At 43.9% G+C, this 16,299-nt stretch overlaps 1 protein-coding gene across 6 annotated transcripts in view; it reads left to right on the top strand.

Annotated features, from left to right (window-relative positions):
- Window positions 1-10,916, top strand: part of creb5b (cAMP responsive element binding protein 5b) — a 47,700-nt gene extending 36,784 nt beyond the window's left edge. Inside the window, exons 8-12 of one of the 6 annotated variants that reach the window (XR_003409972.2) lie at window positions 2,212-2,526; window positions 3,722-3,949; window positions 5,726-5,834; window positions 6,973-7,204; window positions 9,267-9,423. Coding sequence is in view for 4 of the 6 variants with exons in the window: in XM_027000035.2 (XP_026855836.1) it covers window positions 2,212-2,526; window positions 3,722-3,949; window positions 5,726-5,834; window positions 6,973-7,097 (777 nt within the window). In the remaining 2 variants the exon portion in view is untranslated. Of the gene's footprint in view, window positions 1-2,211; window positions 2,527-3,721; window positions 3,950-5,725; window positions 5,835-6,681; window positions 6,764-6,972; window positions 7,606-9,266 lie in introns of those variants that run through there. The other 5 variants (XR_003409973.2, XM_027000037.2, XM_027000036.2 and 2 more) reach the window with 5 other exon arrangements.
- The last annotated feature ends 5,383 nt before the right edge of the window (window positions 10,917-16,299 follow it).

The raw sequence follows: 16,299 nt of genomic DNA, 5'->3' as shown, positions 1-16,299 counted from the left end.
CTCAGCTGTAAGGTTTGCTGAGGAAACTCATCGGTTTGACAGTTGCGAAGTTGTGCCCTTATCTGAGACGTACAGTTTGTTATATATAGTCTCTTTAGTAACCACATGGTAAGCCAGTGGTGGTTAGAGAGAGTCCTGTTGCCCCTGGTTGTAGGTGGTTGTTTGTGAGTGGTGTACCTAGTAGAAGGAAGTGGTGAAACTGGGTCTTCTGGAACTTTTAAGGGATGAAGCAAAAGGTTGGTGGGGTGTGTGGTTAGAAATGTTTAGTTAGTGGGCAGTGAAGGTGTGAGGAGTTTTGCTTCAAGTGGGTTATAACTGCTCTGCTAGAGGCTGTTGTGGGGTTTCTTTCACAACTGAGCATCCTGAGTGTAGTGTGTGTGGTTCATGTTGGGAGTGGTAATGGTGAATGCTATGTTTGGCTCGCAGCAGTGTTGGTGGAGTTTGGTGGTGAAGCAGCAGTAAGGGTGGGTGCCAAGGGGCAAAGCGTGGGTGGGGTAAGCAGTGCAGCTGGGAGACGAACACACGGAGACAGTGATGGTGGACGGCAGCTCCAAGAAGCGTGGGAATGGAAACGGCTCAGGAGGGGCACAGTGGCTTTCCTGAGCTGGGAGAGAAGCATCTGCCAATCGTCAATAGCCCTGCACATCATTAAATTGGGTTTCAATTTGGCTTTATTTTGCTAAATAGCAACCGTGATCTGACTGAAGGCCTAAAGGTCAGTGTAAACTTTGATTCAGTGATGTTTTTATATCCTGTCCAATGTGAGCCGACTGTCCTGGAGAGGAAACGTCAGCCTTTGTGGGCAGAACGGTCGTTTTGGAAAAGGGCTCTGCCCAACGCCCACCCCTCCCCGGAGCCATGGCAGAGAGACGAGGGCGAGAGAGATTGGTGGTGAGCGAAGGATGACGGCGAAAGGGAGGAGAGGAGGACAGAGAGGAAGGGAGGATGGATAGACGAATGATGCTGTGTTGTGATTGGGGCCAGCTGGCCACAGCTCTTGGCCGGAGGACTCCATGTGCGGCCTGTTGCAGAGAGTTATGGACTCTCCCTCTGACTGACAGCAAGAGAGTGGGAGGGGGAGGGAGGGAGAGAGAGAGAGAGAGAGAGAGAGAGAGAGAGAGAGAGAGAGATGGAACAGGTTGGCAGTGGACTAGTCGAGGGAAGTTGGAGGGAAAGACCAAAAGACTTCCTGAGTGACTTTTTATTGTCACATGCATGACTGCATAATAAAGAACTTGATATATTTGTTCGTTTCCTCGTTCTGCAAGATTCTTATTACGCTCTTGTTTTGTTTTTTTGTTTTTTTTATAATTCGGTGTGTCTCAGATCAGTTTCCTGTGAAAATGGCTCTACCTGTGCAGCCTAAATGAAAACACCGCATACCCTGTAGACTCAACACTCTAAAAATACTCGCACTTTCCAGCGCAAACCTAAAAGACCAGGGCAATGTGCGCAGACATAGATGCTCTTTATTTTCTTTCCCTTTGCCTCTGTTTGCTGTCAGGCCAATCGCACCAGCGTCTGCGTCTTGGCAGCTCAAGGCTCGGGTCCATGCTAATAGTCCTCACTCATCTCACAGGCCTGCCCAGAAAAACAGCTTGGGGAGAGAGAGAGCAAGCAGGTAAACAAGCGCTGAACACAGGCACTTTGACCGAGCGTCTCGAGGGCCGAGTGCTGGGCGAAACCTTTAAGTGGACCACACGTCCGCGGCGGCGGGGAGGAGATGGGAGGGGGAAGAAGAACACGGGGCCACCGGACGGCGCCGCTGCCAGAGCGGGACCCTGCTGGGGTGTGGCTCCTACGGTGCGCGATGACAGACTGTGGGAGAGCGTGTTTGCGCGCATGCAGGGAGCGGTGGAAACCGCGGCTCGGGGTGTCAATAGCGGCAAGCGGCCCCGCCGAAGAGCCACGTTTGTGTTCCCAGTTTTGTGTGCGCCTGAAAGGGAGGAGGAGCGTACTGGTCACTCGGGAGCCCCGGCTGTGCTCCGTTGCAGCTGTGGGGGCTGTTTCGGTCACGCTTTAATAAAATTAAAAAAAAAAGTATGTGCAGCAGCTCAGGTGCAGCTTCTAAGTGTTCTGAAAGAAGGTGCCTTTCACTGGAGCCTGCGAAACACCCCGGCAACAGTGCACGTAGGCAAGACAGCCATGTTCTCTGCCCTGAATGAGTCTTGACCCTAATGCTGCTCTCTTCTCTCTCATTCTTCTCCAAAGAGACTGAAAGCTGCACTGGCTCACCATCCGGGGCCCATCGCCAATGGCAACATGAACACAATGGGTCACATGATGGAGATGATGTCGTCACGTCAAGAGCAGGGCGGCCACCACCACCTGCACTCACACCCTCACCAGCACATGCAGGGCCCGCCGCACGGCTACCCTCACCACGCCCACCACCACAGTCACCCCCAGACTGGCCACCACCACCCGCAGAGCCACGGGCACCCCAACAGTCACCCAGGCCACCTACACCCTGCGCATGGGCACCAGACCTCACCCCACCAACCCATGCATTCTGCCGCATCCCAGGTACCCAGCAGCGGGGAGGGTCGGGTTGGAGAAGGTTTGATTAGAATGAGCCGGGGATGGGACGGGTCCATGTTTGGCTTGCTGTCCGTTTGAATGTCAGTTTGAGTTTCGATTGAGTTGACATGACATGACTTGGGCTCTGCCGAGCTGAACTGAGTTTTTCTGAAATGAGTTGGGGGGGTGAGGGCGGAATAGTGTACATGTTTGTCACACAGGTCTGTTTCATAATATAGAGCTGAACTACAGCAGAATGATTGTGCTGTATCAAAGCTGTCATACCCGAAGATACAATTCTATTTTGAGTGGTGAGGTTTTGTTTTCAAACTCTATTGGTTAATTCTGATGCACATTTATGCATTGTTATTATAGCAGCCAGTAGATGGAAAGCATGGAAACGTTTCTTAAAAGATAAAAAAGCAATGGTTTTGGGACGTGCAAACTAGAACATAGTGTTAGTTCCGAAAAATAATATCCAGGTTCCAGGTCCTTACCCCGATATGGAGAATTTCTGGTATTTCCAAGCCAAATGGTAAAAAAAGAGAAAGAATTTCAGGTCTTGACCTCAGCACTGATCTCTGTGGAATTTTCCTAGTCAGTATGTGTCTTTGTGATTCAGAAATTCTGCCTCCAGTGAATTATTAAACCAAACAAGAGGCCCTGTATCCACACCACCCATCAGAGGCACTGCATTTTCCACCACCCTAGCGCTGCCTGCAACGATCTGAGGTCTGCAAGTACCAGCCGCTGCCAGGTCCGCCTCAAAGAGCTTTTTTGTGGGCAGCGTGGTGCTGGTAGCAGGCCCGCTTTCCCGGCCGCCTGCGAGCGCTAGTCTGAGTGGACTGGGGCCCAACACCTCTTTAGGAGGGCGGGGTGGCCCTGTAAAGTAGGCCATTTCTCACACGCACGTCCATCATGGAACTGCAGGGACACGTGGACAGAGCGTGTGTTGTTTTCCTGGAACCTCCCAGGAGTGCCGGAGAGGTGTGGGCGCAAGGCCGCAGGGTGCTGGGTGCAGCGCCCGAGGAGGAGATGTTAGACAGGTGATTGGCCAGCGGCCAGGATGTCTGGTTGACAGGGGCAGGTCTGTGGTGATGGATGGGTGGAAGGGAGGGTGATTAGGGGGTGTTTCCCGAGGGAGGGCCTTACGCAGCTACACACGCTGAGCAGCATGTTTTGGTTTGACTTTATTTCGCAGTTGTCCCCGGCCGGCCAGCAGATGCAGCCCACGCAGACGATGCAGTCGCCACCCACCAGCGGGGGGCGCCGCAGGCGGGTGGTGGACGAGGACCCCGACGAGCGCCGACGCAAGTTCCTGGAGAGGAACCGTGCGGCCGCCACGCGCTGCCGACAGAAGAGGAAAGTGTGGGTGATGTCTCTGGAGAAGAAGGCCGAGGAGCTCACCCAGACCAACATGCAGCTGCAGGTACGGGCCACGTTCCCGCCCGCCCACACATGGCCCTGCCCTTCACACCTGGCTCGATGGCCTTCACGTGCTCTTCATCTGGACGAATGGCTCTTCCTGTGGGCTTTCCTGTGTATTCCACTGAGCCAGTGCCAAGTGGACACTCAACAACTTTCAAAATCTCACAATCACTATACTGCTCACACTACACAGTATTTCTCAGCAGCGACCTGTAGGGGTGGGCACGCTACACGAGCGATCGCAGATCTTTCATCTGAGCAGATCGCTGGCGAATACTGCGCTTTCACAAAATTACACGTGAGCTGTATGTCAAATTGGAGCCTGAGCAACTGGTTGCAGTGGCCATTTCTGCACTCGATTGTGCAGAAGCAAGGAAAAAAGAAATAAAAGGAAAGTGTTGAGTAAGAATTGGCTGGAGAGACTTGGCCAGTAAGGACTGTCTGTTCTTCAAAGAGAGCTGGAGGTAAATGGTGCAGTGCAATGCAACGAACTCTTTGAACCGTTCAAGCAAATGTGAATCAATTTCTCTGATCTGATTTGAAGTCTCAGAACCCGGCTTTCACGTGTCTGCTTTTCACATAGTCGTGTGGTGTCCACTTGGCCTAAGCCCTCATATTCCTACAGGCTACAGCAGCCTGAAAAACCTTTTTTTTTCTTTACAGTTGATGGATAATTGAAAAGCCATTGGCCAGCATAAATGTATGTAAATCTAAACATTTGTTTACATTTACATAAATCTTTACATGGTTTCAGCTGTAATCACAAGATAATCGTAATCACAAGAAATATCAGTGAAGCCATGAAAGGATCTTAGAATTAGATCCTTTGAACCTTAGATCCCAATGAATAACACGGGGAGGTGAACAGAGAAGATCGCTGAAAGAGTTTACTGGATTTGTTCTTGTTATTGTTGTTGTGCTCTGCCCCCCCCCCCCCCCCCCCCCCATTATTCTCCCTAATACAAAGTTTCCAGGGACACTAAGAAAACAAATAGCATATTTATGAGATTTGTTTTCCTTTATCGCCACATAGTTCAGTGGGGTGGGGCAGAAACATGCTCCCAGCCCCCTGGCACCTTCATACGAGTCCATTGTTCATGCTCACTAAGATTTACTCCAGGAACTCAACGACGTGGCCGAGTTTCCTGGAGCTGAGCATCCCTGAAGTCTATTTCTTCATATGGCAGCCACTAAGATGTCACGTGTTCAAATTTTCACTTCATAAGATGCCATTACTAGTCGTGACTATAACTATAACAACGTTTTGCACGTTCATTATGATTTTTTAAAGGAAACTCCCAACAATAGACATATGTGATCTTTTATGAAGTGTGTCTGTTCCCTAGCCAGTACTCTTTAAAAAAAATTGTGTATGACCATCATGAAGAAATGTAATGGTATTGTAGAGGGAACAATTATGACACCTTGCAGTAAGTACCATACTTTAAAACGTCATGATTCCAGACTCTACAGCTGCACTATGTAATCAGTGAACAATATAATAACTTTGTGGCAAAACCTGGGATTTTTTTTCTTTAATGTGAAAGCATTATATAAAGCACACACACACACACACACACACATATATATATCTCATATATATCATATATATGTCAGTAAACAATCAGTATATAGTTCATCCTTTTTTGCAACCTTTTGCCATGTGTGTTCCAAGGTTGTGTTTAACACGCTAGCAAACTGTTTGCCCTTTCCAGCCTTATGTTCTGAGGGGTGCTTGAAGTGGCCTTTGGGCCTTTGATGTCCTTCTTGTTGGCAGAATGAAGTGAGCATGCTGAAGAATGAGGTCACCCAGCTGAAGCAGCTCCTGCTCACACACAAAGACTGTCCCATCACAGCCATGCAAAAGGAGTCGCAAGGTTACCTCAGTGAGTGGTGCAGCTCTATTTCTCTCTCACACACACACACACACACACACACACACACACACACACACACACACACACACACACACACACACAGCGCCTGAAGTGACGCTGCATAAAGGCTGATGTTTATAGTGGAGTCTACGTTTGATACAGATACACACGCACACACTGCAGGGGCACACCCGCTGATACGGATACTTGTGGCATTTCGACATGTATGCAGACAGCTCCTCCCTGATCTCATTCTAACAGGACAAACCCGCTCATTTTCCCCATCACTGAAAGACTCCATTATGGGTGCAGTCTGCGCAGTAACCACCGGAATCAGATAGTCCTGCACACAATAAGAAATTACAGTCGTTTTTTTAAAGGTCTAGGCACGGCAAGTGGATTTTGCTCAGAATGTGACATTTAGCCATTGGCTTTGACATAAATCTTCCTGTCTGGTACTCAGACCCATCCTCGTGTGCTTAAATGTCACAAGTGATTCGGAGCTTGTGTTTCCTCCTCTATTCCTCCTAGAGTTGCTGAAGTATCGTCACCAATATTTAGGAGATAAATCGTGGATTTTTTTTCCCCAAAAAGGCTTGATAAGTTTAAGCAAGCTGCCGAGATTCAAGATTGAAGAAGAGACGCACTATCGTGTGTCAAGACCATATGGATCTAATGACAGACAGACTAAACGACAATGACGCTATCCATATACATTTACCAGCCACTTTACTAGAAATACCTCCTACCTTTCACCCACAGTCCACGCCCACATTATTAGGCCCACATGTCTTCCAGGTACATTTGACAAGTGCAGAGTTGCAGATAATAACCTGAAAACATTTTCATTCTTTAGGTGTAGCATGCAATGCTTGTGAGGCAAATGAAGTTGAGAGAAGTAAGAGATGAGATGAGGGGCAGAAGGAACATGGCCGCAGGTGCTAGTGCAGGTCACTTTACCTGGTTGCTTCCCTGGTAATGCACATGACGCTGAGTATGTATATGTAGGCCCAGAGTCTGCTCCAAACCCACACCATTGCTCAGGTTCAAACATTTAAGTTTATGGTCATTTTGGGGGGGCTTAGATATTTGGGCTTGAACCCAGGCTCCTGAACTGGCATCATCTGATCCGTCCTCCTGACCGCAGGTCCGGAGAGCAGTCCGGCAGGAAGCCCCACCCCTGTGACCCAGCAGCAAGTCATCCAGCACAACACCATCTCCACCTCTAGCACGGCGCCCAATCACCGCACAGACGTCAACCCCATCCACTAGAGCCTCGCCGCATCCCAGACGAGCCCCCGAACACGGCCGCTCTTGACAGCAGCACCACGAGCTCTGACGACACGCCCCTCCGCAGCTCTGTGACAACCCTCCCTCTCGTATGCGTCAAGTCCATGCAAATCCCGCGTTGTGTTTAGTTTTTGGTTGTTGTTCGGAACTAGCCTAAAGAATGAAGCCTGTTGCATTGATCCAGTGCTCGTCTGGGTGGCACTGCGTATTTTCGCACATTAGGTACAGAGTCAAGGGCTTGCCATGGTTTCACAGAGAAGGACAGAGCTCAGAGGCTCCTGTGTCTTCGTATGTTTCACTGATTCACTGACTGGCCCTTTGTCAGATACTACTGCCTTCCCGTTTATGCAACACAGTCAGATTGGAGTTATGCTATGTGCTTTGTCTTTGCTCTGAACTGTAATGCTGGAACAAAGCTAACTCTATTTGATTTGTCCTTTTCTACTAAAGATTCATGATCGTCGTGCTTCTATTCCTCTTGCAATGTCCTGTCTAGTCAGTTGCTTAATTATTAATTCATTATGTATTGATAATAATGCTAAATGGAAGCAATATACTTCTCTCTGACATATGTTCAACAATGTAATCATCTCTACATTTCCCAGATGTTATTCATCATCTCGCCACAATCTTCTTCTTTTTTTCCTCTCCTGCTTGGCAGTTGTTTGGCTCTGCTGTTCTCAGCTATGATAAGTAACATGTGAAACCAGCATGGGTCGATCACTTGGAAAGTCAGTGTTTCTCTGGTGTGATTAGTCAGTAATATGAAGTACTGTTGGAATGTTAGACATGTCGAACTTTGTTGAACATGCGTTGGGTTTCTGTTCACGCTCAGAGTGGATGAGTCTCATCAGGTGTTCAAGCCAAATGCTAAAACCTGAACTAGTACCAAGACGTTTTGTGCATCTAGATCCATTTGGTCATCATTCTGTTTAATATGTGGTTGAGGCATAACACTACAGACTAGAAAGTCTGTATGTGGGTGTTTACAGCTCTAAGTTTGGCCAGAAAAATGTGTCTCTGAGCTGCCCATTCCTGGTCCTGCACCACTGTCCCGCATGGCCCGTGTACAGAGTAGCAACTGCAGAAAAGTCTGCACATGTTTCTGAAAGCCAGATGTAATATTCAGTTTCAAATTTCATTGGAACTCTTGCGGTCCCGTTCTGAAAATAAGATCGCGTGGTATATCTGACCCAAGAGATGGCGAAGTGGTTATCAAGATTAAGAAGCATCCAGGTCGAATGTGCAGGAACTCGTGTGAGCAGCTGTGCTTAACGTGGACCAAGCAAAACCTCGACAGAAGTCTATAGAGGATACTAGTCTGTAGCAGATTCTATGGAGGTCTGTGGGAAGTCCTGGAAATATGCTGCACTGGAGATCTACATAGCAGCTTGCTCTTCCTTTAAAGACATTCCAATGTGAATTCTCTCTTCTTCTTTTGCCCTTTGTGTCTTTATTTGGGCTGTTTGTGCAAAGGACCTCTTTACCTCAGGATTGCATAGTCACAGACCTGAAGCTGGCCACTGTGTCTTTAAATGTCTGAGTAGGGCTTAACCCATAATATGCTTGCATTAATTAGCTGTCTCCCTTTAACTTTGACTTATGATGTAGTAGTTTAGTTCGGTTTTCTGCATCTAAGAGAATGTAGCATTGTACTATTTCTAAATGGGTACTGATCTAAACTATGCTTTCCAAATCTCACAATGTGCCTGAACTATTCTGTGTCTTTCTCATTATGCAGAAGAATGTCAGTCATTGTTAAACCTTAAATATGTTATTGCATTTATTTTCAAATCAGGTTGTAGTGAAAAAGCTTTTGTGACATTCTTAGGCTTTTTTTTTTTTTTGTAAAAGTTTGGAGGAACTGCTTGGTTGTATCGAGGTTTTGTCAGGGATTCATTTTTGGTGTTGATGGACATTTGCTTATTGCTTCAGACCGCGGAGGCCTGTGATGAGAGCACCTTGACCTTCTTCGAGTTTTCCCTAGCACTCATGGCCAAGCTGGAGTAAAACTCATTTGTGTGCGTTTAAGGAGGACAGACTCGTCAAAATGACCCCCCCCACCCCCCCCCCACCCCCATTCCGCCCCTCCAGGAAAAGGGCCTTTCTTCCAGCAGCTAAGCTCCGGACTCTGTTTCGTGTATTTCACAGATCGTTGAGGACTCCTCGGCCCTCCTAAATGGGACCTTTTGATTCCCCTTTACCTTTTCTGCGCAGCACTGTGCCCGGAGCAGGAGGGTGCTGAACGACCTCCACGTCGAGAGGAGAAAACCACGGAGCTGTCTATGCACTTTGACCTCCGCAAGTGACGCGGAGGGTGGAATAGCCATATTGAAGACTCAGCGATGATTCTGTTCCTACACCAGCGAGAGGCAGCCACTGTCGCCCTCTGGGGATAATGTCACCAGAGATTTTTTACCCTACCCTGCCTCCAAAAAAAAAAGAGGAGCCCCTACTGGAATAATAGGGGAACTGCTTTCTGCTCACACTTCAGCCTCATATCTTGGGATAGACTCTTATAGCTTTAAAACTTTTCAGATGTCCATCTTTCTATCTGAGAAACTTTGTAGGTAACCAGTTTTTCACACTGTGAAGGTAGCCGGTGGCAGTAGGAAATAATGAAATAGAACAATGGTGTTTTCTATAGAGTTTGAAGACCTCTTTCACGCATGTGCATTTGGTCAGCTGCAGTAGCTTCTCTTTATCTAACCAATGAACAGTGTAACTTAAACCAGCACTTGCTACCTACAGCTTTAAAAAAAAAAGGTTTTTTGTTTGTTTTCTTGTGATTATGGTCTGTTACAGTTAAATGGAAACCTGATAACAGTACATGGGTTTCATCTCAGTGTGAGTTTCAGCTCTGCACTGTAGTTTCTGGACAGCAAGCTAGGCCAGTAATTTGGCCATTTTTGCTCCAGTCTAAAAATAGGTGTGTTATATTTGAGCAGAAATCTCAGCCTTCACATTCAAGTTCTCTAGAATGTTGAGCGCTGCAGAGAACGGACACTTTTTATATATATATATATAAAAGATGTAAATGAGTCCCTGTGGAGGACCATATGTTTGTTGTTGGATACATTTAGTATTGGTTGGGCCTCTCTAAACAACCATCAAAAGTCCTGCAATATTTCATGTTCTCTGTCTCTTCATTTCAAATGACAGCAGATCAGGTTAATGTCCTCTGAGGGCAACTTCACCAGAGAGCAAAACACACTCAACTGGAATGACTGGTAAAAGTGCTCTCAGAAGAAAAGAACGGATGGTAGCCTCAGTTTGTTGATTCGACAAATTAAACGCTAGTCATTTTTTAAATGGGTGGATAAATTCCTTTTTTGTATTAGCAGTCTGAGTCAATGGAGGTATAATTGTGTATGCAGGAATGCTTGTATGCGTGTGTATTTTTTGTAAGGTGGTGGACTGAGTACACATTATTAAAAGTATCAAAGTATCATTTGAAACAAAACTATAAATATTGTATAGATTCTCATTCATTTCTGTAGTCTTGCTCATGTAATGCAACCACCTTTCTTTTTGAAAGGAGTAAATGTTTGGTACATGTTTGTAAATAATGTTTGTGTAGCACTTGCGGTCTTCAAATGTGTGTCTGTTCATTTCTGTGCTTTAATCTTCATGGTTTATTACACATGAATTCAAACATGCTTGCATAACTTTGTACATTTTATATATGTTTATTAATGCCTTGAATGTTTGTGTTTGTTCATTTGTTTGTGTATGCATATGTACAGATGTGAGATCACAGCAGCTATATTACAGTATGGAAATAAAGCACTTGTTCTGTAACAAGGCATGTCCAGTGAGTTTCACTGAAGGAGAGTATAAAGAATTTGGTCACCTTGTTCATTACTAAACATTGCATATTACTACAATTCCTTTGTTTGTTAACCTCTACATAACTACTGTGAATTATCCAGTATCTTCATTAAAAGCAATGTTAAAGGAATATGTGCACAAGGACTGAGGGTGCGGAGGCACCTATGGAAGCACCTGGGAGGATAAGGGTTAAAAAATCACTGCTGCATTTAGCCAAATGTTTTTCAACCTTGTTTTTAAAACCTTCATTATATATTTTCAACCTTGTTTTTAAAACCTCTCATGAAAATTCAACCTGAATTTCACAGATATGTCAAAGATCAAATATGACCCATGTTTTTACATGTTTTAGTCAAAATAGGTAACATAAGAAAAATTATTTTATTGAGTCATTCTACACTTCAGCTCACAATTACAGACTTGTGGACCTCTGGTGGAAATTCAGGAATAGACCAGAAATAAACAAAATAACTTGTGTGCAAAATCTATAACTACATTTAATAATATTTCTCCACCAGTATTTCTGTTGTGTGCGTACATGTATGTGTCGAACTGATGCGTTGAAAAAGATATCTATGTAAATAACAAAAGGGAATGCAGTTCACAGTGTTGTCTATAACTATATGGACAAATATATGCTGTAATAAGACATTTGTGGTTATAATACATAGACACGTACATATTTAAATAGCTAGACTACAGACCAGGAATAATAAAGGAAGCAGGACTGAGGCTAATTGGACAGAAATTTACCATGCAGCAGAACATGACTCCAAAACATACTTTAAAAGTTTGCCAGCATTACTTAGGTGGGCAAGACAGCAAGGTATACTACAGAAAAACATCTGGTCCCACAGCAGGGCCAGATCATTTGCACTCCTATAGAATTGAACTGTTTAGTGAGAAAAGGCTAGTTAATGAGGATATTACATAAAGTGAATTGCATCAAAACCTTTTGGTCTGTAGTGTAGCCTATGTTGATTTATTTGTCTATTAGGGAGGAAAAAACGTTATAGTAGTGCTTGGTCTACATCAGATTTAATACAAAATGTACAGAAAAAGAACACTACATTTAGGCAAACTTATGAACAGACTTGGATGAAATTTGATAGTTCTGCACATTTCTGAAAGCATTTTAATCAAAGAAGATAAATATAATAAAAGGTTAAAAAATGAGCAGTCTAATCATTAAAGGCGACAAAGGCTGTGATTGAGAAACAGTGCTGAATAGATGATAACTGAACCCCAGTGAGACCAAGGTGGGGTGGTTGCTATAAATCAGAAGTCCTTTTACTTGAGAGCACTGCCCCCTGTAGGACACACAGGGAACATGGCTGCTTCCTCCTTTCGGCGGCTAACGAATGGCAGTTGGCCTGGTAAAACCTAGCAATTTCTTCTTCACCCCGACTTGCTTCCTTCAGCACACTTCACTCATTAAAGACGAGAATGTCCCCATTTCTGTACTACACATCTTTGTGGTTATACGCAACAACTTTAAACATAAAGGGCTTGTTAATCAGGAGCCATAGTGTACGGAAACTTACTGGAATGTAGCGTGGACATACTTAATGCCAAGGAGGGTCAATCCTTGTTATGCTAAGTAATTCAGTAGGTGGTAGATGGCTTCTGAGGAATGGATATGGCGAACACTTTTAGTGACATTCGCCATGGGGATAAACTGTACGGTATTCCTGTGGGATTTGTAAGAAGAAGGAAAAAAAGCCCTTTAGTATCGCAGGAACAGTGTAGGAGCGGATTTATAAAGATTAATACAGAACATTCTCAGCTTCTTTACTGAGCTTTGTCTGACTCCGAGTTTTTCCTTCGTATGACAGATGAAGTAGTGCTTAAAAATAATTGTAGCTGTATCGATAATTTTAACAACTCACTCGTCATCTGTTACTACACATAAAGCCAGACCGCCCGGTGGACGTTCAGTGAGTATCAGAAAAGAAAACGATTACAAGAATCCAATTACAAAAGCAACTTCTAGAAATAATTTCCACTAATCAAAATGGATGGCCATACTCTTCTGTACTACTTTGACAAAGATTAGGTTGACCCTGGCAGTCTAGTATTGCATCTTATCATCACTTGAATGTGTTTTGAGTGTTAATTGCACACGCATTGCATACATACTTTTTATGCAAGGGTGCAGCTTTGAACTAGTGTCTATGTTAAAGATTATATATTCTATTTGCTGAAATAATAAGAAAAGTATAAATAAGCCTGGCAAGTTGAGAAATAATGTGTAAGAACAAGTATTTACATTTTTGCGATACTGTGAATTATAATTGCGGCCTTCCATATAAGTGAAGACATTATCATAGTTCTAATGCTTATGACACTAACCCGAATGTAAAACATAATAATAACAACGGTATTGAAGCACAATGGGATGTGTGGTGATGGTGATGTCAGGGATGGGTTCATTTCATTTATTTATTTGGATCTTTGAGGAGGAGAATCCCTATGGAGCGCTCTGGTAGTTGCACAAGCCCGGAACCGCATCCATTACAGGATGGTTTATTCATACTTCAAGATGTTTGTGTACTGGCACTGGACGACTGCACAGAAACCATCTGTTGTTTTAGCATGTAAGGGCTAGTTGTATAGAAAGCCAATACAAATACTCAGATCGCTGATCTTTAGAGAAAAAGATCAAACAAATAGCTAAAAGAAAACCAGGTTTGGTTTCTCTGGCATAGAAGAGCATTAATAGTTTCACCAGCATATGAGAGCAGATGTTTTGCACAAGAATGAGGAAACATTACATTTAAATAATATGTTTGGGCCTCTAGATTCTGGGGTATTTGTATCATTTATATTTAAAGAAAGGGTTATTCAAATTAGGGAAATTATATAATTTGGAAAATCGTTTTCAAATAAACAAACAATAGAAGGTAAAAGAAGGAAAAATGGTGTTGACCCTAAGACGTCTGAAGGTTGTTGTTTTTTTTAATAAATGGCCTGAAACACTAGATGGCACCACAATCATCTATAACACTACTGCTACTTCTCACGATAGGCCGGTCATCCAGCAGGAGGAACACGCCCACTCTTTCACACACACACACACACACACACACACACACACACACACACACACACACACACACACACACACACACACAATCCCAAACACAAGCCCCGCTCCCAATCCACTCCCTATTAGCAATTACACATCTGTGCCTTGTTTCTCCCTCGTTTGTTCCTCACTGTTTAAGCCCACAGCACAGTGTGGGAGTAGACAACACTAATGAGTGTTAATGAGAAAGCATGTGGAGAAGTCAGAGGTACTCAAAAGTAAATTAAGGTTGAGGAAGGTTGTAGACCAGAGAAAAAAGATATCAAAATTATATATTTATTGTCAAGTAAAGCAGGCAGAGATACTAACCTTTAAGGTAATGGTAAACAACCGAAACAGACAGGTATAACATACATACACTCAAAAGCACATCACACTTTATTCTTCATGTTATTTATAGCCCTTTCACATGCAGTGAAACAACATTCCTCTATACACTTTATACATATTACCTGTATCTGGAATATACTGGGATTTAAGCGCTAAAGTGACGTTTACCATCATCATTATCGAGAGTGTTGTATGTGAACAGAAATATTTTGAACCGTACATGGTACCTTACAGGAAACCAGTGGAGATGTTGGAGAGTCGGCACAATGTGGCGATGGGACCAGGTAAGAGTGAGAAGACAAGTAGCAGAAGATAGTTCTGGACCATCTGAAACCTGGGAAGAGAAAGAATGCTCGTGTTGGCAAGGAGTTACAATAGTCCAGGCTGCTGAAGGCATTGCCAGTGGAAAAGCAGCTTTTATCGAGGGTTTATTTGAGCCAATAAGGATGGATTCAAGCCTGGGTTGAGCCAATAAGGATGAGTTCAGTCTTGTTGCTATTTAACAAAGCAGCTTTTATTGAGGGTTTATTTGAGCCAGTAAGGATGGATTCAAGCCTGGGTTGAGCCAATAAGGATGAGTTCACTCTTGTTGCTATTTAACAAGGTCATATTCCAAAGTAGTAACTTTATAACACCAGGTACTAATGCAATGTCTCAAAGTGACATTACAGAGGTTGGAGCCCAAGCTTCCAAAAACAACAGTGGCCAGGAAACAATCCCTAAAAACATGGCACAGCTTGTATAACCACACCAGTTATTGCAGCAAAATGACAGCAGGTGTCAGTCGTACAGTGCAATATATATATGAGGGGATATATATATATATAAGTGAGGGGATTTATAAGATTCGGTTTATATTATGGGATCAAGCAATTTCCCAAATAGAAAGGGGACGACAAAATCTTGAGCAATGGCTCTGTGCATATTTCTTTTAATAAAGGAAGTTTGGGATAATGGGAAAATGTCTTAAATGAAAAGTCTTTATTTTGAACATAAGGAAACTGAAGCTGCTTAAGTCGAGTGTCTGCAAGGAGCCGGTCCCAGGGGTGAAGCGTGTATACATAAGGAGTGTCATTGGGAGCGCTCTGCTAGATAGGCATAAACGGAATGGATTTTAACCGACATTTGTTTGGGTTTAAGTTTTTTTTAGTTGACAATTTTTGTGGTAGTTTTCTTTGGAGTTTAATTTATTCTTTGACTGCTGATATCCTGCCCCCATCACAGGATTTTTGGGAAAATAAATCCCTCATTTGCATAACTAGTACCTTAATCGCACTCGTATTGCTCCCTGCAATCCCGTTACAGAAGTTTTTGAACAAAGCACTATAAACGGTCAGCTAGCAATACCAATCTTATTTCCATCTTAAAAGTAACAGTAACCTCTCTAGGGTTAAAGGTTGGGAAATGGTCATGTAGATTTATGGCCTTTAGCAGACGCTCTCATACAGAGCAACTTACACAATGCTTTGTTAAATTACTCACAGAGTACATCCTAGCCAGTGCAGTAGTTTAGAGTCCAATATACCAATGATCTAAAATACAGGGATCACAGCTGATGGCTAGAAGTACAAATACATAATACTCATCATTGTTTAAGTGTAATAAACAATACATACTAATTTAGTCAATCAATACAGGAGCAGTAGTCATCTAAATAGTCCACAAATGGATGGGTCTTCAGTCTGCAAGGGACTCTGCTGTCCAGACAGCAAGTGGAAGTTCATTCCACCATCTGGGCACCAGGACAGAAAAATAGCCTTGCTGCTTGTCTTCCATGAGAATTGAAGCATGGTATTTCAAGCCGAGCTGGACATGAGGTTCAAAGTACAGATTGACCATTGACCTCCTGTATGAAGGGGCTGGTCCATTTTTGGCTTTGTAGGCAAGCAAGCGTCGATGTTTTAAATCTGACACATACAGGTACTGGAAGACAAT

This window comes from Electrophorus electricus, chromosome 10 (genome assembly GCF_013358815.1).
Source record: "Electrophorus electricus isolate fEleEle1 chromosome 10, fEleEle1.pri, whole genome shotgun sequence".
NCBI lineage: Eukaryota > Metazoa > Chordata > Actinopteri > Gymnotiformes > Gymnotidae > Electrophorus > Electrophorus electricus.
Note: the sequence above shows the minus strand (reverse complement) of the source record. Positions and strands in the feature narration are given on the sequence as shown.